We start from the raw sequence: 24453 nt of genomic DNA, 5'->3' as shown, positions 1-24453 counted from the left end.
TATCCGCCTCTCTACAGAAAATGCAGACCGTCTGACTCAAATTAAAATGAATCAATCCTGGATTGGAAATGACTACGCAACACTCCAGGACCCCAACCAAGTAACATGACCAATGAACATCTGGGATGGTGTTGCGTTTCCGGGCCCTGTTTATTGAACCTCTCATCTGTATTACATTTATGACTGCATGGCGGCAAAAAGCATTGCTGCTATATCCGCACGCTTTTTGTCCACATGCAAGGCCTGGGTTGTTGTGTCTCACAAAGCGTGGCCTTCTCCTCCTGCGCCTGCTCCTGTTCCATCACGTCTGCTGCTGCTGGGTTAGCGTTGCCGCGTGGTCCCTGTTTATTGAACCACTTATCTTTATTACATTTATGACTGCATGGCGGTACAAAGCATGCTATCCGCACGCTTCTTGCCCTCATGCAAGGCCTGGGTTGTTGTGTCTCACAAAGCGTGGCCTTCTCCTCCTGCGCCTGCTCCTGTTCCATCACGTCTGCTGCTGCTGGGTTAGCGTTGCCGCGTGGTCCCTGTTTATTGAACCACTTATCTTTATTACATTTATGACTGCATGGCGGTACAAAGCATGCTATCCGCACGCTTCTTGCCCTCATGCAAGGCCTGGGTTGTTGTGTCTCACAAAGCGTGGCCTTCTCCTCCTGCGCCTCCTCCTGTTCCATCACGTCTGCTGCTGCTGGGTTAGCGTTGCCGCGTGGTCCCTGTTTATTGAACCACTTATCTTTATTACATTTATGACTGCATGGCGGTACAAAGCATGCTATCCGCACGCTTCTTGCCCTCATGCAAGGCCTGGGTTGTTGTGTCTCACAAAGCGTGGCCTTCTCCTCCTGCGCCTGCTCCTGTTCCATCACGTCTGCTGCTGCTGGGTTAGCGTTGCCGCGTGGTCCCTGTTTATTGAACCACTTATCTTTATTACATTTATGACTGCATGGCGGTACAAAGCATGCTATCCGCACGCTTCTTGCCCTCATGCAAGGCCGGGGTTGTTGTGTCTCACAAAGCGTGGCCTTCTCCTCCTGCGCCTCCTCCTGTTCCATCACGTCTGCTGCTGCTGGGTTAGCGTTGCCGCGTGGTCCCTGTTTATTGAACCACTTATCTTTATTACATTTATGACTGCATGGCGGTACAAAGCATGCTATCCGCACGCTTCTTGCCCTCATGCAAGGCCTGGGTTGTTGTGTCTCACAAAGCGTGGCCTTCTCCTCCTGCGCCTGCTCCTGTTCCATCACGTCTGCTGCTGCTGGGTTAGCGTTGCCGCGTGGTCCCTGTTTATTGAACCACTTATCTTTATTACATTTATGACTGCATGGCGGTACAAAGCCTGCTATCCGCACGCTTCTTGCCCTCATGCAAGGCCGGGGTTGTTGTGTCTCACAAAGCGTGGCCTTCTTCTCCTCCTGCGCCACCCTCCTCCTGTTCCATCACGTGTGCTGCTGCTGGGTTAGCGTTACCGGTCCCTTTTCCTGGAACCTCTTATATGTATTACATTTATGACTGCATGCCGACAAAAAACATGTTACCTGTGCAAAGAAAACAGACATTTCCCGCATTTAAAAGACAGTTTTCCCTTTGAAACTTTAAAATCGATTTTCTCAAAAACTATAAGCTCTTTTTGCTAATTTTTTTTTCCTCTTGTACCCACTCCCAAGGTGCACATACCCTGTAAATTTGGGGTATGTAGCATGCAAGGAGGCTTTACAAACCACAAAAGTTCGGGTCCCCATTGACTTCCATTATGTTCGGAGTTCGGGTCGAACACCCGAACATCGCGGCCATGTTCGGCCTGTTCGGCCCGAACCCGAACATCTAGATGTTCGCCCAACACTACTATGGAACCAATGACAATTCTGGATTCAGAATTACCAGGACAAGCATCAAGATCAGGGCCTTCAGGGACCACCTCTGGGCATGCAGGCAGGCAACATCAGAACAGGTTTCCACCAAGGAAGCATCTGAGCAGGCTAGCAACCGAGACACACTTGGGCTTTCTGGGTCACAGAACACATCGGGGTACAGTAGCCCAAGGGGAACCTTAGGACACGTCGAGGAACTGCCAACCTCAGAGTCCGTCACGACAAGACCAAAACCAGAACCGGGCAGAGAATCATCACGAGCAGTGGTCACAAGCACTGGACTTTCAAAAGAAGGCTTGGACTCAAACCTAGAAATCTCTGTGACAATAATATCATCATTGACTACATATGAGTGAAGCTCCACCAGAGCTGCAAAGGTAGTCAGCACAGCAGCAATGCCTACTGAAGTGGGCAACACCTCAGAAGGACTTGGGGGGCCGGAGACATCTCCTACAAGTTCTGCACCCTTTGGGAGGAACTCGGAGGTCTCCAGGACATCAGACAAGACCTCAGGAACATCATATTCCAAGTTTTCTGAGAAGGATTCTGAACTATCCATGTTACAGGGCAAAACTGGAACTTTATTTTGAGGACAGGGCAGATGTCCCAGGGAAGGTTCCACCATAAACTGAGACTGAATTTCATCATCATGAGCGGAATGTACAGGAATATTTACTGGAACACACACTGACTCCCTAACTTTAATCTCACTGCACCCAGAATTCTGCGTAGCAGTCAAACTAGCTTGCAACTCCAAAACTGCAGAAAAACAGTGAGTATAGTAGCAATACCTAGACGAGCCTCTAGGGACACTGCAGGAGACTCTAAACAAGGCCATATTAACTCATCCAGAGTACAGGGTGCAGAATCAGCATTTTCCTCAGAACAAGAAAGGGACTCACAAATGTCAGTGCGAGTGGAGATCATGTTTTCATTCATGGTACAGGGCAGATTCAGAGAAAGCTTCTCTGGGAAAAGCAAAGAAGCTTCAGCATCAGATTCGCAAAACCGAAGCGCTGTCTCACTCTTAGATTCGGCTAACAATGTCAAATCCGAGGAGTCAGAACGCAAAACTTGCGAATCAAAAATCGCTTTAGGTTGTGAAACTGACGCTTCCATAGCGCAAACCTCCGCGATCTGCGGGGCAGACTGTAAGGCGTTCAGGACAGAAACACTGGAACAACTGTCACCAGGCAACGGGCCCTTACAGGTGTGAACAGGGTGAGACAAAGACGCATTTGCAGTAGAAATAGCGACAACATCAGGAAAAACTTTATTAGAATAAATTGATTGGTATGTGTGCAACTCATTAACATATGGTAATGACAGAGACATGTTGCATAACCTAATCTGATCAGCATTTTGCACAGCAGGAAAAAACTCATAGAAACAGCCTGGCAGGGGAATTCTAAGCTTACGAGAAAACACATGAGAGAGAAACCTGCGAGGATTATGTCTCAGATTCTTGTGTCTGGCATACTCATCAGCCCACACCAGGGGCGTCGCTAGCCCTGTTTTAGGGGGGCACGTGCCCCCAATCTTTCCTGGGGTGCCACGGATCTCCCGGCCGCCGCTGCCCCCTCTGTCAGCGGCTCCCTCCAGCCGCCGCCGCCGCGTCTCAGACCTCAGGATCAGGCGGCGAGCCGGCGACCAATCGTGCGGGCGCTAGGACCCAGCGCCCGCACTGATATGCGGAAGTGACATCACTTCCGCATATCGAGCGGGTGCGTCCAGCGCCCGCTCGTACATCTGGTCGGGTCGCCGCTGATCCTGAGGTCTGCTGAGAGGTAGGGGGGGGAGCGGCGGCGGCTAGAGAGGGGGCCTCCCTGTCACTCACTCACTCACTCACTAAAGGGGCTCCCTGGCACGCACTCACTCCCTAAAGGGGCTCCCTGGCACTCACTCACTCCCTAAAGGGGCTTCCTGGCACTCACTCACTCCCTAAAGGGGCTCCCTGGCACTCACTCACTCCCTAAAGGGGCTCCCTGGCACTCACTCACTCCCTAAAGGGGCTCCCTGGCACTCACTCACTCCCTAAAGGGGCTCCCTGGCACTCACTCACTCCCTAAAGGGGCTCCCTGTCACTCACTCACTCCCTAAAGGGGCTACCTGTCACTCACTCACTCCCTAAAGGGGCTACCTGTCACTCACTCACTCCCTAAAGGGGCTCCCTGTCACTCACTCACTCCCTAAAGGGGCTCCCTGTCACTCACTCACTCCCTAAAGGGGCTCCCTGTCACTCACTCACTCCCTAAAGGGGCTCCCTGGCACTCACTCACTCCCTAAAGGGGCTCCCCTGGCACTCACTCACTCCCTAAAGGGGCTCCCCTGGCACTCACTCACTCCCTAAAGGGGCTCCCCTGGCACGCACCCACTCCCTAAAGGGGCTCCCTGGCACGCACTCACTAAAGGGGCTCCCTGGCACGCACTCACTCACTAAAGGGGCTCCCTGGCACGCACTCACTCACTAAAGGGGCTCCCTGGCACGCACTCACTCACTAAAGGGCCTCCCTGTCACTCACTCACTCCCTAAAGGGCCTCCCTGTCACTCACTCACTCCCTAAAGGGGCTCCCTGTCACTCACTCACTCCCTAAAGGGGCTCCCTGTCACTCACTCACTGCCTAAAGGGGCTCCCTGTCACTCACTCACTGCCTAAAGGGGCTCCCTGTCACTCACTCACTGCCTAAAGGGGCTCCCTGTCACTCACTCACTGCCTAAAGGGGCTTCCTGTCACTCACTCACTGCCTAAAGGGGCTTCCTGTCACTCACTCACTGCCTAAAGGGGCTCCCTGGCACTCACTCACTGCCTAAAGGGGCTTCCTGGCACTCACTCACTGCCTAAAGGGGCTTCCTGGCACTCACTCACTGCCTAAAGGGGCTCCCTGGCACTCACTCACTACCTAAAGGTGCTCCCTGTCACTCACTATCGGGGTCCCTGTCACTCACTACCTAACTGGAGGCGCCTGTCACTCACTAGCTAACCTGGGGGTCCCTGTCACTCACTACCTAACTTGGGGGGGCTACCATATTAAGGGGGCATTCTGCCTATTTATGTGAAATGCTGTCTATTTATGTGCCTCATGACTGCTGAATGTGTCTTGTTGGGAGCCTTATGATTTGTTGGGGGCCTCATGATTGCTGAATTTGTCTTGTTGGGGGCCTCATGATTTGTTGGGGGCCTCATGATTGCTGAATTTGTCTTGTTGGGGGCCTCATGATTGCTGAATTTGTCTTGTTGGGGGCCTCATGATTTGTTGGAGGCCTCATGATTGCTGAATTTGTCTTGTTGGGGGCCTCCTGATTTGTTGGAGGCCTCATGATTGCTGAATTTGTCTTGTTGGGGGCCTCCTGATTTGTTGGGGGCCTCATGATTGCTGAATATGTCTTGTTGGGGGTCACATGATTGCTAACTGCGAGACTATGGGAAAAGCTGAATCCTTATCATATGAGACAATAGCATTAAACCTACTTTTTTAGCGTTTTAAAACAGAAAATAAAACTGGGAGGTTCTAAAAAATTGAATACATTTTTCAGGAGTAGGATGGATGAAATTGTTTATCTTCACAGTTTATTTTCAACTTGGATTTTCCATAATGTTCATGTATGAGTTAAAACGTTTGTACAGTATTTAGTTTAAATTGCTGTTGCCACTTTGCGATAGATACCGGTAAGTGACTTTTGGGTTGCAGTTTGGGCACTCGGCCTCCAAAAGGTTCGCCACCACTGTCCTAATCTGATGTCCCACCATTGCTAGGTTCATGTAAATTTGTCTCCACCCGTTACCACACCTATATTCTGGTCCATGGCCCACCCATTTTTTGGTGCGGCGCGATAAGCACGCCACACAACGTGATCGTCATATTTTTGGCACGCTAGCTGCAGTGTGCTGAATTCTGCTGCCTACAGTATGTACAGTATACGCTGTTCTCTAGTGCTTGCACTGTGTGCTGATTTACCTCCAGTGTGTACAGTGTAAGGTGTTACTCTGTGCCTTTATTGATTGTAAACCAGCTGTATTGTATGCTGATCCCTGCTACTTTCAGTATGTACAGTATTAGCTGTAAAGCCTGGTACACACATACAATTTTGATTAGCCAATTTTAGCTCTGTTCATAAAATTCATTGTCTGTTGGCCCACTTACTGCACGGGGGTGGGAAATTGGGGGTCAGTGATTGACCAATCAAAATTGTATGTGCGTATACATCTTTGATCTATGCCTATACTGATTGTAAATGATCGAAATAAAGGACAGGGGGCTCCGTCCAATATTTCGATGGGCAGGCCCGTTATCCGTAGCTTACACCGCTGCTAAGTTCATGTACATTTGGCCCCACCCATGGCCACGCCCACTCACCGCATGGCCACGCCCATTTTTTGCCCACCTCCCCTCCTGGTGCCCACAGGTGCCACTGATCTCCAGGGACCCTAGAAACGCCCCTGGCCCACACAAACAGATCCCCTTGGAAAAGATTGTAAGAAATCTGACCACTCCAAGTGGAAATATTGGGGGCCTGAAATTCAGGATTTGCCAAGAATCTGAAACATTCTGATATGAACTAATCTCTGGTTTCAGAGTCCAGTATCTTAAACCTCTTAAAGACACAGGACCCATATTCGACCAAATCGTACAAATCGGAAATTCCCTCTACACTGGGAATTTCGGTTTGGCTGGTCATACTGTAACGATTGCGGAATTCTCTCCGTGATCAGTGCACAGGGCATGCGCTGACACTGCGGAAATCCTCCACAAGCGTATAATTTGAGGGAACCCAGCAAAAGGTGCAATGCACCTGTAGAGGGAAATTCCTGTCGGCAGGTGGAGCTGTGGAGTGCAGAGGAACAGATCCCCTGCCCTGCCACAGACGCCAGACAGGAATTGTACGAAGGGAAGAAACGCAGGGCAAGATAGCCCTGAAAGAGAGAGAGCAAAGCGACAGAGGGTATGTGTGTGCACCAATCTAGTCGCCAACCCGCGACAGTGCATACACAACAGCAGATATGAAGTAGGAACGCAATCGCGAGAGAGGCGATTGCCAGAGCTGACACAAGGCTACAGCAAGGAGAGCACGAGAGTAGCAAAGGCACAGCAAATAATACAATGAGGAGATAAGGAAAATAACAAATGCGAACTAAACGCAAACACCACACTCATTCGCAACAGTGCACGCGTTTATGCGTGGTCTCCGCGTGTTAAGCACAACAGAGACAAGCATGCCTAACTAACCACCGACAGACAAACATGAAACAGAGGACGCGAGCGCTTGCTTAACGGTTACCTCACCGAGCCTCCAGCAAGCGTTCGTAGCAGACAAGACAGATACACGAAAACAGGAATAAGTGAGAAATAGGATCCACAGCACTAGCGCAAGAGGCTAGTGCGATCCAGGAAGACAGAACAGAAGGATCCACAGCACTAGCGCAAGGCGAGTGCGATCCAGGCAAGACAGATCAGAAGGATCCACAGCACTAGCGCAAGGCGAGTGCGATCCAAGCTAGACAGGCAGATGAGATAGCTGGTAGCAACCGCTGCTCCAGCTATACTCCAAGAACAAAGATCAGAACGATCTCCTGTCGACCACCGCTGTCTTTGCGTTGCACTTTTAAAGGGAACCCGAGGTGAGAATAATATTGAGGCTGCCATATTTATCTCCTTACCAGCTGCCTGGCTGCCGTGTTGGTCCTCTGCCACTAATTCTTTCAACCATAGACCCTGAACAAGCATGCAGCAGGTCAGGGGTTTCTGACAATATTGTCAGAACTGACAAGATTAGCTGCATGCTGGTTTCTGGTGTAATTCAGTTCACTACTGCAGCCAAAAGATCAGCAGGGCTCCCAGGCAACTAGAATTGTTTAACCTCTTGACGACCAGCTAACGCCGATTGGCGTAAACTGGTCTTCTGCGGGTTACCATGGAAACGGCCGCTCGATCGAGCGGCCTTTCCATGTCAGTTCACAGAGGGTGTCTCCGTGAACAGCCGGAGAGCCGCCGATCGCGGCTCACCGGCAAAATGTAAACAGGCGGGGAAGAAATCCCCGCTGTTTACATCATACGGCGCTGCTGCGCAGTAAGGCAGATCGGCGATCCCCGGCCTCTGATTGGCCGGGGATCGCCGGCATATGATAGGCTGAAGCCTATCCTTCAATGCGCAGGACGGAAATCCGTTCTGCGCAGCTCACAGGGGGAGGGAGAGGGAGGCGAGACGGCGGAGAACGCTGTGGAGGGGGGCTTTGAAGAGCCCCCCGCTAAGCAAATGCAGCCGGCGGTGATCAGACCCCCCCAGCAGGACATCCCCCTAGTGGGGGAAAAAGGGGGGTAGTCTGATCGCCCTGCTGCACTCCTGATCGGTGCTGCGGGCTGTAGAGCCCACGCAGCACCGATCATTGAAAAATCCCCTGGTCGGCAAGTGGTTAAAAGGAAATAAATATGGCAGCCACCATATCACTCTCACCCTCACCTTTAAATTACAGTTAGCCCCGCCCTCATCCGGTCATGACCACGCCCATTTTTCGGCGCCGCAGGTTGTAGCCACACCCATTTTTTGCCGCGTCGTCAGCTCCCCCGGAAATTGGTCCAGCACCTGCATAGCACCCCCTAAAAAAAATTCCTGGAGCTGCCACTGTTCACATGGGAGTGGGAAATGCATGGAGCAGTTAGGCGAAGGTCGTTGGAGAAACGGAGGGGACGAACTGGTGTAAATCTGTGAACAAGCTCCAGGGGCGTAACTAGACATCACTGGGTCCCCCTGCGAAACTTTGAATGGCCCCCCCCGCAAAACTTTGGATGGGGCCCCCCACCCCCCTCACCTTCTGCACAGGAAAACTGAGGACCAATGTGTTTTCCCCATGCAGATAAAAACATTTAGACTTAAAGGAAATGTCAGGCAATCTATGCTACCCCCAGATCTACTTGCCCGGGGCTTCCTCCAGCCCCTTGCAGCTGACAAGTCCCTTGTCGCAGCTCTGCTCCCAGTACATACATACACACACAGCTGTATTATTTTACCAAATGAGAGCGCATGCTATATGGAGGAACAACAATGACATGCTGAACATAAGATATAGTATTCACTGTAAAGGTGCCCATACACTCGTCAGATTGGCAGCAGATAGATAAGAAATGCATCTGATGATCTATCTGATGCGTTTTTAGAACATTTTTTACCAGGATAGAATTCCAATAGATTTCAGTTTGAAATCTATTGAAATTCGATCTGATGGCATTTTTTTGCCATCAGATTTCCATTAAGGCCAATGCAAACTGATAAGCAATCTCATCAGATCGACCAAAATTTTCCACCCTGCCAGTTCGATGGAAATCCATCGAAATCGGCCGTCGATCGGTCGATTGGCCAACAGATTTGCAATCGATTGATCGATCGATCAAAAAAATGCCATCAGATCGAATTTCAATAGATTTCAAACTGAAATCTATTGGAATTCTATCCTGGTAAAAAATGTTCTAAAAACGCATCAGATAGATCATCAGATGCATTTCTTATCTATCTGCTGCCAATCTGACGAGTGTATGGGCACCTTAAGGCATTGTTCTACTCAGCAGGAGATAAGCAGAAGACAATGCACCAGAGATAATGACCATTCTCTACAGAAAATAATCTAATGATGCATTCTAACAGAAAATCTAACAGAAGAATCTAAAATTGTATGGTGTAAACGCAGCATAACGTTGGCAAAACATTCAGAATGTCACTGATTGATACTGTCATTACAAGATCTTGAAATTCATTAACAAGCTCTCAATGAAGCAGCAACAGTAAAGACATCAATCTCCACTCCATTGTGTTGTAAAAGTAATCTGAGGGCATAAGGTCATTAACTTGTGTGATTAGAATCTAGGGGCTCGATTCACAAAGCGGTGCTAACCCAGTTAGAGACTTTAGGCGTGATAACCATTGCACCACACTGATGAAAAGCCAGTTTAGGCGTGATAAGTTTAGGCATGATAAGTTTAGGCATGATAAGTTTAGATCGCGCACAAAGTCCCGCACGCAAAGCAGCACCATTAAACTCTATGCGAAGTGCACCAGACTTTGCTAGCACAAAACTTTTGATCAGCTGTGCACTGCGGTGCTAACCCAGTTGGTGCTTAAACTTATCACTTCTAAACTTATCACACCTAAACTTATCATGCCTAAACTTATCACACCTAAACTTATCATGCCTAAACTGGGTTTAGGCGTGATAAAGGGCTTTTCACCAGCGTGCTAACTGTTAGCACCGCTTTGTGAATCAGGCCCTAGGAGTGAAAAGGGGAAAGTCTACAACTTATTTTCAAAATGTGACTCTTTTGTTTGTAAGTTTTTATATGTGGTCATCGGAGCTTTGCAGCAGTGAGAGACAGATGTTTTTTTACAAACTCTAGGGAGCAGGGACAGTGTACAAATTCCAAAGTGTGTATGAGTCCTTATCTGTGTGGTGGTCACATGCAGTCAATATAACTATGGTGCGAGAGCAGAATACGTTTTTTATCTCCATGCCCTTAGCTGTCAGTCTCTCAAACTTTTCCCCCACGGGCCCCCTGTGGCTTCTGGGCCCCCCTGCGGAGGCATCCCTTGCAGGGTCTATTGTTACGCCCCTGACAAGCTCGGAGATGTAGGTAGGGCAGGTTTTGTACACAGATTTATCCGCCAGGCAAATGACTTAAAGTGTACCCGAGGCAAAATAAAAAGTAAAAGTTATGGATACTTACATATTTTTTATGTCCTCAGATACTTTGTGGCCCCTACTTGTGTCCAGACTCCGCTACATACTGCCCCCCATGAACATAGCTAACACTGGTATCAGTCACAGTGGGGTGAATGCACTGCCCACTTCAGGTATCGCACGTCTGAAAACCTGTGCACAGTAACCACGGCCAAGAGCATCCTGGGCATGCATGGCTTGGAAACATCAGAAACTGTGCATGCCCAGTATGTTTCCCCGATGGCTGCTTGGGCGGAGGCCGGCCAAAAGAAGGGGCTTAAATGTGTATTAAAGAAAAAGTATGTGTACATAATCACAAACAAAATCACAGAAAAAATTGCATGTGTTTGCGTTTTTCAAAATAGTGGTAGCCTGAATTTGATGCTGCAGTCCACTTAAAGGGACACTGAGCGCCTTAAAAAAACACACAATTTGCACTTATCTGGGGCTTCCTCAAGCACACCATAGTCCGCGAGGTCCCCCGGCGTCCTCCTGGTTCCTCTCTTGGTTCCGCAGGCGGCTCCGTTAATCGGCGACTTCCACTTGAATTTGCCAGTACGTGTCCCGCCGCGCACGATACAGGCGTAAGAGTCCTCTAACTCTGAATCATGCATGCACATAACTCTCACGCTGGCCGGCACAATGACGGGTAGCGCCTGGAGTGATGCCGCATAGTGTGCGCTGCGGGGACTCGTACTGGCAACTTAAAGGAGTACTGTAGGGGGGTATGGGGAAGAAGAGTTGAACTTACCTGGGGCTTCTAATGGTCCCCCGCAGACATCCTGTGCCAGCTCAGTACCTCACCGATGCTCCAGTCCCCGCCTCCGGTTCACTTCTGGAATTTCCGACTTTAAAGTCGAAAAACCACTGCGCCTGCGTGGCCGTGCCCTCGCTGACATCACCAGGAGTGTATTGCGCAGACCTAGTTGGTCTGCGCCTGCGCAGTACGCTCCTGTTGACGTCAGCGGGAGCGAGGACACAGCCGTGCAGGCGCAGTGGTTTTCAAACTTTAAAGTTGGAAATTCCAGAAGTGAACCGGAAGGCGGGGCCCGGGGCTTTGGTGAGTGGCTGCGTGGGCACAGGATGTCTGTGGGGGACCATAAGAAGCCCTGGGTAAGTTCAACTTTTTTTCTCCCTATCCCCTACAGTACTCCTTTAACCTCCTTGCCGGTTCAATTCCTCCGGCAAGGAGGCAGCGCAGGAGGTTTTTTGTTTTTTTTTAAATCATGTAGCGAGCCGAGGGCTCGCTACATGATAGCCGCTGAGCGGCGGCATCCCCCCACCCACTCCAATCGCCTTCGGCGATCAGAGTATGCAGGAAATCCCGTTGAGAACGGGATTTCCTGCAGTGCTTCCCCGGTCGCCATGGCGACGGGGCGGGATGACGTCACCGACGTCATGGACGTCGGGACGTCATGGGGAATCCCGATCCGCCCCTCAACGCTGCCTGGCACTGATTGGCCAGGCAGCGCAGGGGTCTGGGGCGGGGGGGAGCGGCTCGGCGCGGCGGATTGTGGCGGATCGGCGGCGAGCGGCGGCGATCGGAAGTTACAAGCAGCTAGCAAAGTGCTAGCTGCTTGTAACAAAAAAAAAATTATGCAAATCGGCCCAGCGGGGCCTGAGCAATCCTCCTGTGCAGGTTACCCCGAACTGAGTTCGGGATAACCGGCAAGGAGGTTAAGGCTGAAGTCGCCGAATAACGGAGACGCCTAAAGGGACCTAAAGAGGAGCCAGGGGGCGCCGGGGGACCTCGCGGCCCACGGTGTGCTGGTGGAAGCCCCAAGTAAGTGCAAATTGTGTTTTTTTTTTAGGTGCTCGGTATTCCTTTAACAAAAGGTTTCAACAGTGGATGAGATTTAGCTAAAAAGTATTGTTGTATTTTCTATTTGCCAATGCTTAAATGCAGTATGGTCAGAGGTCTTTTAAAGCGGATCCGAGATGAAAAACTAACTATAACAAGTAACTTGTCTATATGTCTTATCTAAGGTTCAGATAGTTTACACAGCATATCTAGCTGCAAACAGCTTCAAAAGTTTATGATTATTTATTCCTGTGATACAATGAGGGCAGCCATGTTCTGTTTGTCACATTGTCACAGGCTGAGGGCTGGAGATGCTATCAGTCCCCTCTGCCTCTGAAATCAATGGCTAGTAACCTCCTCCTGCCGAGACTGAGCTCCCATAAGCCCTTGCTACAGTGCCAAGGCACAAAAGGAGCTGTGGGCGAAGCTTGTTTAGTTTATAGGGAATTAGAGTATTAAAACAAAGCAAAAAAAGTATTTGGCTTGAGGAATGCCCAATAAACTATATGAAAGGAACACAATTATGCAATGAGTAAAAGTTTATCTCGGATCCACTTAAAGGATCACTCACTATCATGAAAAAAATAAAAATATTATATACATGTGTACACATAGTTATAAGACGTACATTTCTTCCAGAGTATAATGTACTAGACATACTTTTTTATATGTTGCTGTCACTTACAGTAGGCAGTAAAAATCTTATAGATCTGGCAGGTTTTGAAATAGTCATCCTCTTTTCTTTAAAAAAAAAGCCTGAAAAGGATCAGTAAAAAGATGTCCTCCAACCTGTCTACTCATTTGCATACTATTGTGGTAGCTGGACTGAGCAACTGTAGTTCAGTACCGGCTCTTAAAAAAAAAAAAAAACAACAAACCTTGAAAATCCCCCTATAAAGAGATGAAACAGAACATCAGTTCTGTCAGATTTTTACGACCTACTGTAAGCGATAGGAACATAGGAAAAAAGTAATTTATAGTGTACTAGTCGACCTAAGCCCATTAAAAACGGGCTCTAGATTAGTCACCGCCGCATGTCAGCTTGCATGCGCGCACGGCCGCCTCACAGCGCACACATTCCCACCGAGCGCAAACACCCACCTGTCCTCGTCCTGTACCAATGGCTGTCAGTGCGGCACATGCAAAGTAGCACAAAAGCACTGACACAGGGACATGGGACGCAGAGACACAGGCAAATTATTATATAGGATTTTACTCTGGGGGAAATGTACTTCCTATAAGTACCGGTATATGTTCACTTGTATTTTAAACTTTACAATATTTTACAACAGTGGCCATTTAAATTCAGTTCCTAGACCTGAAAGAGGAGCAAATAATAAAGAAACTGGGATTTAATTCTGGTTCCTTTAAAAGACGGACAGCTGGCATATACGTAGTGACAGGCGCAGAAATTACAGGAGCAGCATGTTTGTACTGTATGTTTACACTAACAGCATGCAGTCAGAGTAGGAGGAGAAGTGAGAGGAGAGTGAGGTGAGAAGGTCATCATTGGGGAAAAGCAGCTTGTTGTGCTGTGTGAGGAGCCTTATGGCCCATACTCACGGGCTACTTTTTGTCCTGTCGCCAGCACACGAGAGCGTGTGCGCGACAGGATCGGCGACAGCTCGTCGCCAGGTCCCTCCGCGTACACACGCGGAAGAGGGATTACTGACGCAACGGAAGCTGTCGCCGACGTTCCTCCCCCTCGCCGGAAGCGCCGTGGATTTTCTATTATGTTGCTGTCGCTAGTCCACATACTCACGCGGACTAGCGACAGTTGCGGCGAAGTTGCCGGGCAATTGACCGCACCAATCGCCTGGCGACAGCAGCGACGAGCGACGGTTCGGGGTGCGCGCCCGTGTTGCGCCTCATACTCACAGGCGACCTGTCGCCGCAACACGCGCGCTGCGTGTTGCGGCGACAATTGTAGCCTGTGAGTATGGGCCATGACAGTGAGTGAGAAGGAATGGAGTGACTGAGGGTGAGCAGTTTGTCACAGACTCACAGCCAGCCAGTGTGCTATTGTGTTGAGCTGCAGCATGTCATGTGAGAACATTAAATGAATATTGAAATGAGTAAATTCCTGGGAGATGTGCGATCATTCCAAATCGGGAAATCTGGCAGTGAAAAGTCTAGAACCAGCCCTGCTGTGGACACTACAAGCTCTTTCTTAGTGCAATGTCACAAATTATTGCTCAGTGCAGTATGTGGTGCAAAATTATTGCTCAGTACTGGATATGGTGCAAAATTTTTAGTGGGCTGGGTACATTTAGAGATTGTACTATAGGGAAGTTGTTCCCATCCCCCAGAGCATGTATCCAGGGGGAATGTCGGGACATGTAGGACCATCTGCTAACAACAACGGCTGAGCCACACAGGCAGCATTTTGTGCTGCAATTGTGTTTTGAAGAAAAAAATGCATTCTCATTCACTTGAATGAGAATTGCTGTAAAGTTGGCGCAATTTTGAAAAAATAGTGGAAAAAATTGATTGTGGCAATTTTTCACAATCTCAGGGATTTTGCAGTGATTCTCATTCAAGTCAATGAGAACACGTTTTTAAAAAGGAAGATGCAGCGCAGAATGCAGCCATTGTGGAATGGATCAGCCCTAAGGACTGGTTAACACTTACAATTGTAGAACACAATTGTCTAACGATTACACTTTTATGGTGCGATTATTAGGCAAATGCACGTTCATTCGGAGAATGGGAATTGTATTGCGATGGCTCTGAAAAAGCAACACTCCAGTGTTAATGGTTTCATTGAAATACATGGCAAGAAGTTTTAAATCAGGATGATACCATTTATTGGCTAACAACCTACAAACTTCTGTGTATCGCAAACCTACAGACCGTCCCACATACCTAAGATATGACAGTTTTCCTCCTAAGCACATTAAGAACTCTATAATTTACAGCCAAGCTATAAGGTACAACCGGATTTGTTCTGACAGGATGGACAGAGACAAGCACCTGAATCGCCTTAAAGAGAGTCTGAAGCGAGAATAAATCTCGCTTCAGACCTCATAGATAGCAGGGGCATGTGTGCCCCTGCTAAACCGCCGCTATCGCGCCGCTAAACGGGGGTCCCTTCACCCCCAAATCCCCTCGGTGCAGCGGGGGAGCGCTTCCTGGTTGGGGCAGGGCTAACCGCCGCAGACCTGCCCCACGCGCGTCTGTCAGCGCGTATCTCCGCCTCTCCCCCGCCCCTCTCAGTCTTCCTACACTGAGAGGGGCGGGGGAGAGGCGGCGATGCGCCGCTGATAGACGCAACTGGAGGCAGGGCTGCAGCCGTTAGCCCTGCCTCTAGGAGCGACCAAGTCTGCGACCAAGTGTTGCAGTGGGGGGTTTGGGGGTGAAGGGACCCCCGTTTAGCTGTATAATTTACAGCCAAGCTATAAGGTACAACCGGATTTGTTCTGACAGGATGGACAGAGACAAGCACCTGAATCGCCTTAAAGAGAGTCTGAAGCGAGAATAAATCTCGCTTCAGACCTCATAGATAGCAGGGGCATGTGTGCCCCTGCTAAACCGCCGCTATCGCGCCGCTAAACGGGGGTCCCTTCACCCCCAAATCCCCTCGGTGCAGCGGGGGAGCGCTTCCTGGTTGGGGCAGGGCTAACCGCCGCAGACCTGCCCCACGCGCGTCTGTCAGCGCGTATCTCCGCCTCTCCCCCGCCCCTCTCAGTCTTCCTACACTGAGAGGGGCGGGGGAGAGGCGGCGATGTGCCGCTGATAGACGCAACTGGAGGCAGGGCTGCAGCCGTTAGCCCTGCCTCTAGGAGCGACCAAGTCTGCGACCAAGTGTTGCAGTGGGGGGTTTGGGGGTGAAGGGACCCCCGTTTAGCTGTATAATTTACAGCCAAGCTATAAGGTACAACCGGATTTGTTCTGACAGGATGGACAGAGACAAGCACCTGAATCGCCTTAAAGAGAGTCTGAAGCGAGAATAAATCTCGCTTCAGACCTCATAGATAGCAGGGGCATGTGTGCCCCTGCTAAACCGCCGCTATCGCGCCGCTAAACGGGGGTCCCTTCACCCCCAAATCCCCTCGGTGCAGCGGGGGAGCGCTTCCTGGTTGGGGCAGGGCTAACCGCCGCAGCCCTGCCCCACGCGCGTCTGTCAGCGCGTATCTCCGCCTCTCCCCCGCCCCTCTCAGTCTTCCTACACTGAGAGGGGCGGGGGAGAGGCGGCGATGCGCCGCTGATAGACGCGACTGGAGGCAGGGCTGCAGCCGTTAGCCCTGCCTCTAGGAGCGACCAAGTCTGCGACCAAGTGTTGCAGTGGGGGGGTTTGGGGGTGAAGGGACCCCCGTTTAGCAGCGCGATAGCGGCGGTTTAGCAGGGGCACACATGCCCCTGCTAACTATGAGCTCTGAAGCGAGATTTATTCTCGCTTCAGAGTCTCTTTAACCACTTGAGGACCCACCCTTTACCCCCCCTTAACGACCAGCGCTGTTGTTGCTGATCTGTGCTGGGTGGGCTCTCCAGCCCCCAGCACAGATCAGCGTGCAGGCAGAGCGACCAGATCGCCCCCCTTTTTTCCCCACTAGGGGGATGATGTGCTGGGGGGGTCTGATCGCTCCTGCCTGCGGGTGTTGCGGGGGGGGCACCTCAAAGCCCCCCTCCGCGGCGAAATCCTCCCCCTCCCTCTCCTACCTGGCCCCCCTGGTGTTCCGGGCTGCACAGGACGCTATCCGTCCTGTGCAGCCAGTGACGGGACGTCCCCTGTCACATGGCGGCGATTCCCGGCCGCTGATTGGCCGGGGATCGCCGATCTGCCTTACGGCGCTGCTGCGCAGCAGCGCCGTACAAATGTAAACAAAGCGGATTATTTCCGCTTGTGTTTACATTTAGCCTGCGAGCCGCCATCGGCGGCCCGCAGGCTATTCACGGAGCCCCCCGCCGTGAATTGACAGGAAGCAGCCGCTCGCACGAGCGGCTGCTTCCTGATTAATCAGCCTGCAGCTGGCGACGCAATACTGCGTCGCTGGTCCTGCAGCTGCCACTTTGCCGACGCGCGTTATGAGTGCGCGGTCGGCAAGTGGTTAAGAACACTTTCATTAAACAAGGTTATAGTCCTCCTATGGCTGAGGCCCAAATCAGGAAAGCCAACATCACCCCCAGGACTGAACTCCTGAAATATAAGCAAAACCAGAAAGAGGACCGTGTCCCTTTGGTTGTCACCTACAACCCACACCTGGAAATCTTAAAGGGTAACTGAAGAGAGAGTCTGTCATGTTTATTTCCTTTTAATCAATACCAGTTGCCTGGCAGCCCTGTTGGTCTATTTCTCTGCAGTAGTATCTGATTAAAACCAGAAACAAGCATGCAGCTAGTCTTGTCAGATCAGACTTATAAGTCTGAACCACTGAAACACCTGATTTGCTGCATGCTTGTTTAGGGGCTATGGCTAATAGTATTAGAGGCAGAGGATCAGCAGGGCTGCCAGGCAACTGGTATTGTCTAAAAGGAAATAAACATGACAGACTCCATATACCTCTCTCTTCAGTTCCCCTTTAAGGAGGATTGCTAAGGAACTTCATCCCATTTTACACAAGGATCACAGACTGAGAAAGATATTCCCTAAACCTCCCCTCTTGTCATATCGGCAACCACACAATCTAAAACAGATGATTGTCAGGAGTGCTTTGAATAGGCCACAACGAAACGGAACATTATTATTATTAATTGTATTTATAAAGCGCCAACATATTACGCAGCGCTGGACATTAGTTTAGGTTACAGACAATATCTAGGGGTGACATACAGCAATATGACAATACAGGAATACAAGAAAGACCAGATCATGCAGCACAGTATGAGTACAAGGTAATGCTTAGTCAGTCACTGGAGGGGAGCATGGAGATTAGGCAAGATAGGTTCACTCAAATGCCTAGCATGGGTGCACAGTAATGGAGGTGCATGATCAGGTAGGACACAAAAGGAGGAGGACCCTGCCCAAAGGCATACAATCTGCCGACAAAAAAGGTGTGGGACCTGCAGACACATTTACTCCACTAACAGGTTAACGATACCAGGTTCACAACAGGAGTACAGAGTACAAGGCACATTTTTTTTGTGGTTCCACCAATCTGGTATATCTGATCATGTGTGCTAAATGCCCCAATGTTATGTACGTGGGAGAAACTGGACAAACTGCACAAACGTATGAATGGACACAGGCACACTATTAACGATACCAAATCTGAACTCCCAGTTGCTACACACTTTCGTTCCAACGGACAGAGCATGTATGATCTTCGTGTCATTGCCCTGAAGGGTGGCTTCAAAACGTCAAATGATCGATTAATATTGGAAACAAAAACTTTTTATATTGGTATGAGGCTGATGATATTTAAACTCTTTCCCAGCCTATATAGCTAAACTTGTGAGCTCAGAATTTACGATACCTCTGTGTAATGCTGGGTACACACGGTGCGTTCCCGCACTCGATTACCCGCTTGATTCCCGTCCGCTCGATCATTTCCGACGTGTCCGATTCGCGTTTCGATGGATCGTTTGGTCGATTTAGCATACTTTACATGAGAATTGACCTAACAATTATCGAAACGCGATTGGAAATGCTCGGTAATAATCGAGCGGCCGGGAATCGAGTGGGGCATCGAGTGCGGGAACGCACCGTGTGTACCCAGCATCAGTCCAACTCCCAGGTCTGTGAGCATCATGTAAACAAGGATTCTTATCTCAACTAACAACCTCCCACCCCATTTAGATGTTCTGTTTGGCATCTTAAAGAGAACCCGAGGTGGGTTTGAAGAATATTATCTGTATACAGAGGCTGGATCTGCCTATACAGCCCAGCCTCTGTTGCTATCCCAAACCCCCCTAAGGTCCCCCTGCACTCTGCAATCCCTCATAAATCACAGCCACGCTGCTGACAAACAGCTTGTCAGAGCTGGCTGTGTTTATCTCTATAGTGTCAGTCTGCTGCTCTCCCCGCCTCCTGCAGAACTCCAGTCCCCGCCTGCATACTTTCCCTCCCTGCTGATTGGAGGGAAGGGACAGGGGCAGGGACCGGAGCTATGCAGGAGGCGGGGGAGCAGCTGAGACTGACACTACAGATGTAAACACAGCCTCACAGCACGGCTGTGATTTATGAGGGATTGCAGAGTGCAGGGGGACCTTAGTGGGGTTTGGGATAGCAACAGAGGCTGGGCTGTATAGGCAGATCCAGCCTCTGTATGCAGATAACATTCTTTAAACACACCTCGGGTTCTCTTTAATGACATGTATTTATGCTTGAAAAAAATCTATGATTTCCCTTTTGATGTTGCATGTATAAAGCTGTCTGTACCATCAGTCTGCAAGAAAACAGAATTTAAGCCCGACGAAGGCCGCAAGGCCGAAAGCTTGCTTATTCTTATTCTTTTTAGTTAGCCAATAAATGGTATCATCCTGATTTAAAACTTCTTGCTTTTACTGATGGCTAACACGGTACAATACCCCACTGCTACTGAAATACATGGGAATCACTAAACACTAGCAAAATCACTAGCATTTTGCAAAGCAATTTTTCAAGGCTGGTTCACACTTGGATCAGAAAACGCAATTGCCCAGTTAGTGCAATTGTGTGTCACGCAATTTCATCAATGTTTTGGAAATTGTGATTCCCATTCAACAGAATGTTATTTTTACTACAGCTCCTCTTTAACACAGTAGAACTGTTAGGGAGACTCGCCCAAGAACTCCTTACTGAATAGGTGCTGGCTTACTGAATAGGAAGAACCAGGATTTGAACCCAGGTCAATGTCAGAGTCAGAGCACTATCCTTTGGAATTACTCACACTGCAACAATTGCAGCGCATTTGCGATTTCTGACGATCGCAAACGTTCTGCATGTAGCATTGTCCTGGAAATGGCATCACAATTCTCATTCACTTGAATGAAAATTGCAAAATAAACATCTCAGTAGCAAAAGATCACATTTTCCAATTTTGAGTGTTAACGGGCCTAACATTGAAATGCAATGGCTCCAAAATCAGAAAAAAATGCATTTGTTGATTTCAGTGAATTGCCAGCGATTGCTACAATGAGAACACTGCCATATACTTTATATTGCACTAGCACTTTTCAAAATGCTGGCGATCAAAAGAACTGCTGAAATAGTTAATAAAATGCTCCAGTGTATAGCAAAGACTTAGCAGCCGGCCCAGCCCGGGGCTCCTTGGCCCTTTACCAGAGCGGGATCATCCACCAGGCAACCGAGGCAGATACTTGGAGCCCAGTGGGCATCAAAGAGACCACCTGCCACCTTCTCTGACCTCTCTCCACTTCACGTTACCAAAAGAACCACAGGGGCCCCCAAATCTACCTTCCCTACAGCCCCACATCTTAATCTATCTCTGCCCAAGGTGTTTTTTTTCAATCTACTTACCCGGGGCTTCCTGCAGCCACTAGCAGCCGTTCTGTGCCCTCACCGCAGGTCCGGTCCCAGCCGGTGACCCCCTCTGGTGCAGATGCCAACCTCCCTGGCCAGCATCTACTGCGCCTGCAGGAGAGCGCTGGCGTCATCTGGAGTGTACTGCGCAGGCACATGCCACTACTAGACTAATGCCACTGCGCCTGCATGGACTTGGTAGCGCACTTTCTCGCTCCTGCCATTGGAAGTGTCCTGCGCATGCGCAATACATTTTATCGTACTGTGCAGGATGCTCCCTGTGACACGACGATGTGCGCGACAGCGTTTATCTCATTAAAGTGAGCCGCGGCGGGGGACCGGAGGATCCTTGAGGACAGGACAACTGCAGGGGGCAGGTAGAAGCCCCAGTTAATTGAAACTTATTTTTAAAGAAAATATTAAAGAACCCTTTTAAACATTTATGCCGCCTGGACGTGATTGTCACTTCCAGGTGGCTGCTGCTGCGTGCAGGTCTTGCCCCCTGTTAGCCCGGAGATCAATGAAAGGAAACATAGTTCCTATTCAGTGATCTAAGTCCCCGGTAGAAAGACCGACGGCTTCTTATCAGAAGTATCCGTCTTTCTGATAAAAAAAAAGTTTCCCATCCTCCTTATGCTTCCAGTTTTGACCGTGGCCATCTTGTGGCCAAATAGTAAATCTACATCTACATACTTTTTTTTTTTATGAAATAAACACACATTATTACATTTAAAATTAACTGTTTACCTCCCACACCAAAAAGTACCCAAATAAAAAAAATTACAATTAAAAAAAACAACACATAAATAGCTACCTAAAGGTCTGAACTTTTTTAATATGCATGTGAAGAGGGTATATTACGAATTTGTTTTTAAATTATAAGCTTGTAAATAGTGATGGACGCAAAACTGAAAAAAATGCACCTTTATTTCCAAATAAAATATTGTCACCATACATTGTGATAGGGACATAAATTAAATGGTGTAAAAACCAGGACAAATGGGCAAACAAAATACATAGGTTTTAATCAGGGCCGGGCCGAGGCATAGGCTGGAGAGGCTCTAGCCTCAGGGCGCAGTGTAGGAGGGGGCGCACAATTCATTCAGCTGTCATTCCTAATTGTGTTTGAAGCAGAAAGAAATAAGAAAAGGGGATACATAGCAGTGACTGCAAGCCAGATAACTAGATATTAAGGTGTTGGAGAGGTTGTGGACCCTGTGGCACCTTAGTCTAATAGCAATCAGTGTGTGACGGCTGGGGTGGCAGGGATGGAGGGGCGCACTTTGGTGTCTCAGCCTTGGGTGCTGGAGGACCTTGTCCCGCCTCTGGTTTTAATTATGGTAGCATGTATTATTTTAAAGCTATAATGGCTGAAAACTGAGAAATAATGATTTTTTCCCCATCTTTTTCTTAATATTCCTGTGAAAAATGCATTTAGAAAAAAATAATTCTTAGCAAAATGTACCACACAAAGAAAGCCTAATTGGTGGCGGAAAAAAAGCAAGATATAGATCAATTCATTGTGATAATTAGTGATAAAATTATTGGCAAATGAATGGGAGGTGAAAATGTCTCTAATGCATAAGGTGAAAAATAACTGCAGGCTGAAATGGTTACAGACGGTTTCCCTAGTTGTAGTATACAGTATATGAGGCAGTGCAGCAGAAAGTGATTCTCGTTCTCGATGCTCTCACAGTGTCTCCAGAGAAGTCATTTCTTTCATTGAAGACAGTAGGGCTGGGCCTATGGGGAACACAGGGCGGGGCGTATAGGCCGAAGACCACACGAGGGGCGTGGTCACAGCGGAGGCACGCATGCGCGTAGGTTCTCCGAGCGGCGGGGCGGAGTGTAGCACGAAGGCGCACGCAGTGCATTGTGGGGCAGTGTGCGCGGCCCGGTCTTGCTTGGTTGCTGTCGGTCGGAGTTGGATGGCGGCGGGTCGCTGCTCGCTGTAGCCGGCCGCTGACTCTCCCGCCTTATTACTAATCGTGTGTGTGTGTCCCCCTCTTGTTGTGTGTCCGAGCAGGCGGCGCCATGGCTTCCAGCACTGACGTCATCCAGGTGACCAACGTGTCCCCAAGCGCCAGCGCCGAACAGATGAGGACCCTCTTCGGCTTCTTGGGCAAGATTGACGAGCTGCGCCTCTTCCCGCCGGAGTAAGTGATGTAACATGGCGGGGCGGCCTGGCGGGGGACAAAATGGCGGACGAGGGGGAGGGGGGCCTGATGTGTGACCTGGGAATGTGTTCCTGAGGAACTACAAGACCCAGCATGCTCCGGGACAAACCTCCTTCACAGACTGCTGAGGAATCTGCGTCTCAGCATGCATGTAGTGCATACTGCTGAGGGAACAACAAACCCAAGCATGCCTCATCAGTAGCTGAGGAACTACAAGTTCCAGCATGCTGCTGATAAAGCTATTGCATGTCTTTCACCAACTGCTGAGTAACTGCAATATACAGCAGCTGCTGATGAACCAACATACCCAGCATTCTTCATCAGTTTCTGAGGTGCATCAGGTTGCAGTATGTGTCAGCATAGTTGTCTGGCTTTTGATTTCTGCGTGCAACGCATCAGATTATTATTATTTAGTATTTATATAGTGCCAACATCTTAAAGGGAACCTTAACTGGTGGGGAAAAAAAATTTCACTAAGGCCCCGTTCACATCACAAACGCGGATGGCCATGCGTGCGGAACGCGTGCGGACCGCAACGCGTACGAACGCACGCCATCCGCGTTTGTGTGCGTTGCGTGGCTGATCCCATCACTGAAAAGTGAATGGGACAGCCATGCGTTTTTACAAAAAATGCATGCAGCATGCGTCCTCGGACCGCACAGGTCCGGAACGCATGCAGTGTGAACATCAGACATTGCACTCTATGCAATGTCGTGCGTGTCGGCCACCTGCACGCGTTTCCAAAACGCGGCTGGAAACGCGTGCAGTGTGAACGGGGCCTTACCTGGGGGCTTTCCCGAGCCTCCTGCAGCCGTCCTGTGCCCGCGCCGGTCCTTCGGTGCCCGCCCCTCCGGTCTCCCTCCGCGGCTGTTTTGTTTTCGGATGACTGCCAGTCGTCCTCGGGCAAAGCGTCCTCTTCTTCCGCATTCCCCGTCGTAAAGAGCCGTAAAGCGCGTCCGCATGACGCAAAACGTTACTTAGCCGCGGAGGGAGACCGGAGGGCACCGAAGAACCGGCGCAGACACAGGACGGCTGCAGGAGGCTCGGGAAAGCCCCCAGGTAAGTGAATTTTTTTTCCCCATCAGTTAAAGCAGACCCAAACCAAAAAAGTTTTTTATTCAAAATATTTAGTTGCACCACTCTGACACATACAAAGATAAATAAACACTCCTTCAGGGCCCGTTCACACTTAAAACCACAGAACGCCGGCGGTAATCGCGATTAGCGCGGAAAAATCACTGGACACTGCGGCGGGTTTGGAGCGATCACGATTAGCGTGCTATGCACGCTAATCACAATCGCAAATCGCGGAACGCTCGTCGCCGGCAAACCGCTGCATGCAGCGCGGTTGCGGTTATTGCTAACCGCAACCGCGGCAATGAGAACACTGCCACTCGCTACATTGTGTAGCGGTTCTTGCAGAACCGCTAGCGGTTTGCCGTGAGCGGGAATCGTGCGATTCCCACTCAGGTGTGAATGGGCCCTCAAGCCTATGAGC

At 49.7% G+C, this 24453-nt stretch overlaps 1 protein-coding gene across 1 annotated transcript in view; it reads left to right on the top strand.

Moving 5' to 3' along the window:
- The first annotated feature begins 22600 nt into the window (after window positions 1-22600).
- SRSF11 (serine and arginine rich splicing factor 11) overlaps window positions 22601-24453 on the top strand; it is a 45164-nt gene continuing 43311 nt past the window's right edge. Inside the window, exon 1 of the mRNA XM_068239233.1 lies at window positions 22601-22934. Coding sequence (XP_068095334.1) covers window positions 22813-22934 — 122 coding nt within the window. The 5' untranslated portion in view covers window positions 22601-22812. The remainder of the gene's footprint in view (window positions 22935-24453) is intronic.

The sequence above is a fragment of the Hyperolius riggenbachi genome, chromosome 6 (assembly GCF_040937935.1).
Source record: "Hyperolius riggenbachi isolate aHypRig1 chromosome 6, aHypRig1.pri, whole genome shotgun sequence".
Taxonomy (NCBI): domain Eukaryota; kingdom Metazoa; phylum Chordata; class Amphibia; order Anura; family Hyperoliidae; genus Hyperolius; species Hyperolius riggenbachi.
Note: the sequence above shows the minus strand (reverse complement) of the source record. Positions and strands in the feature narration are given on the sequence as shown.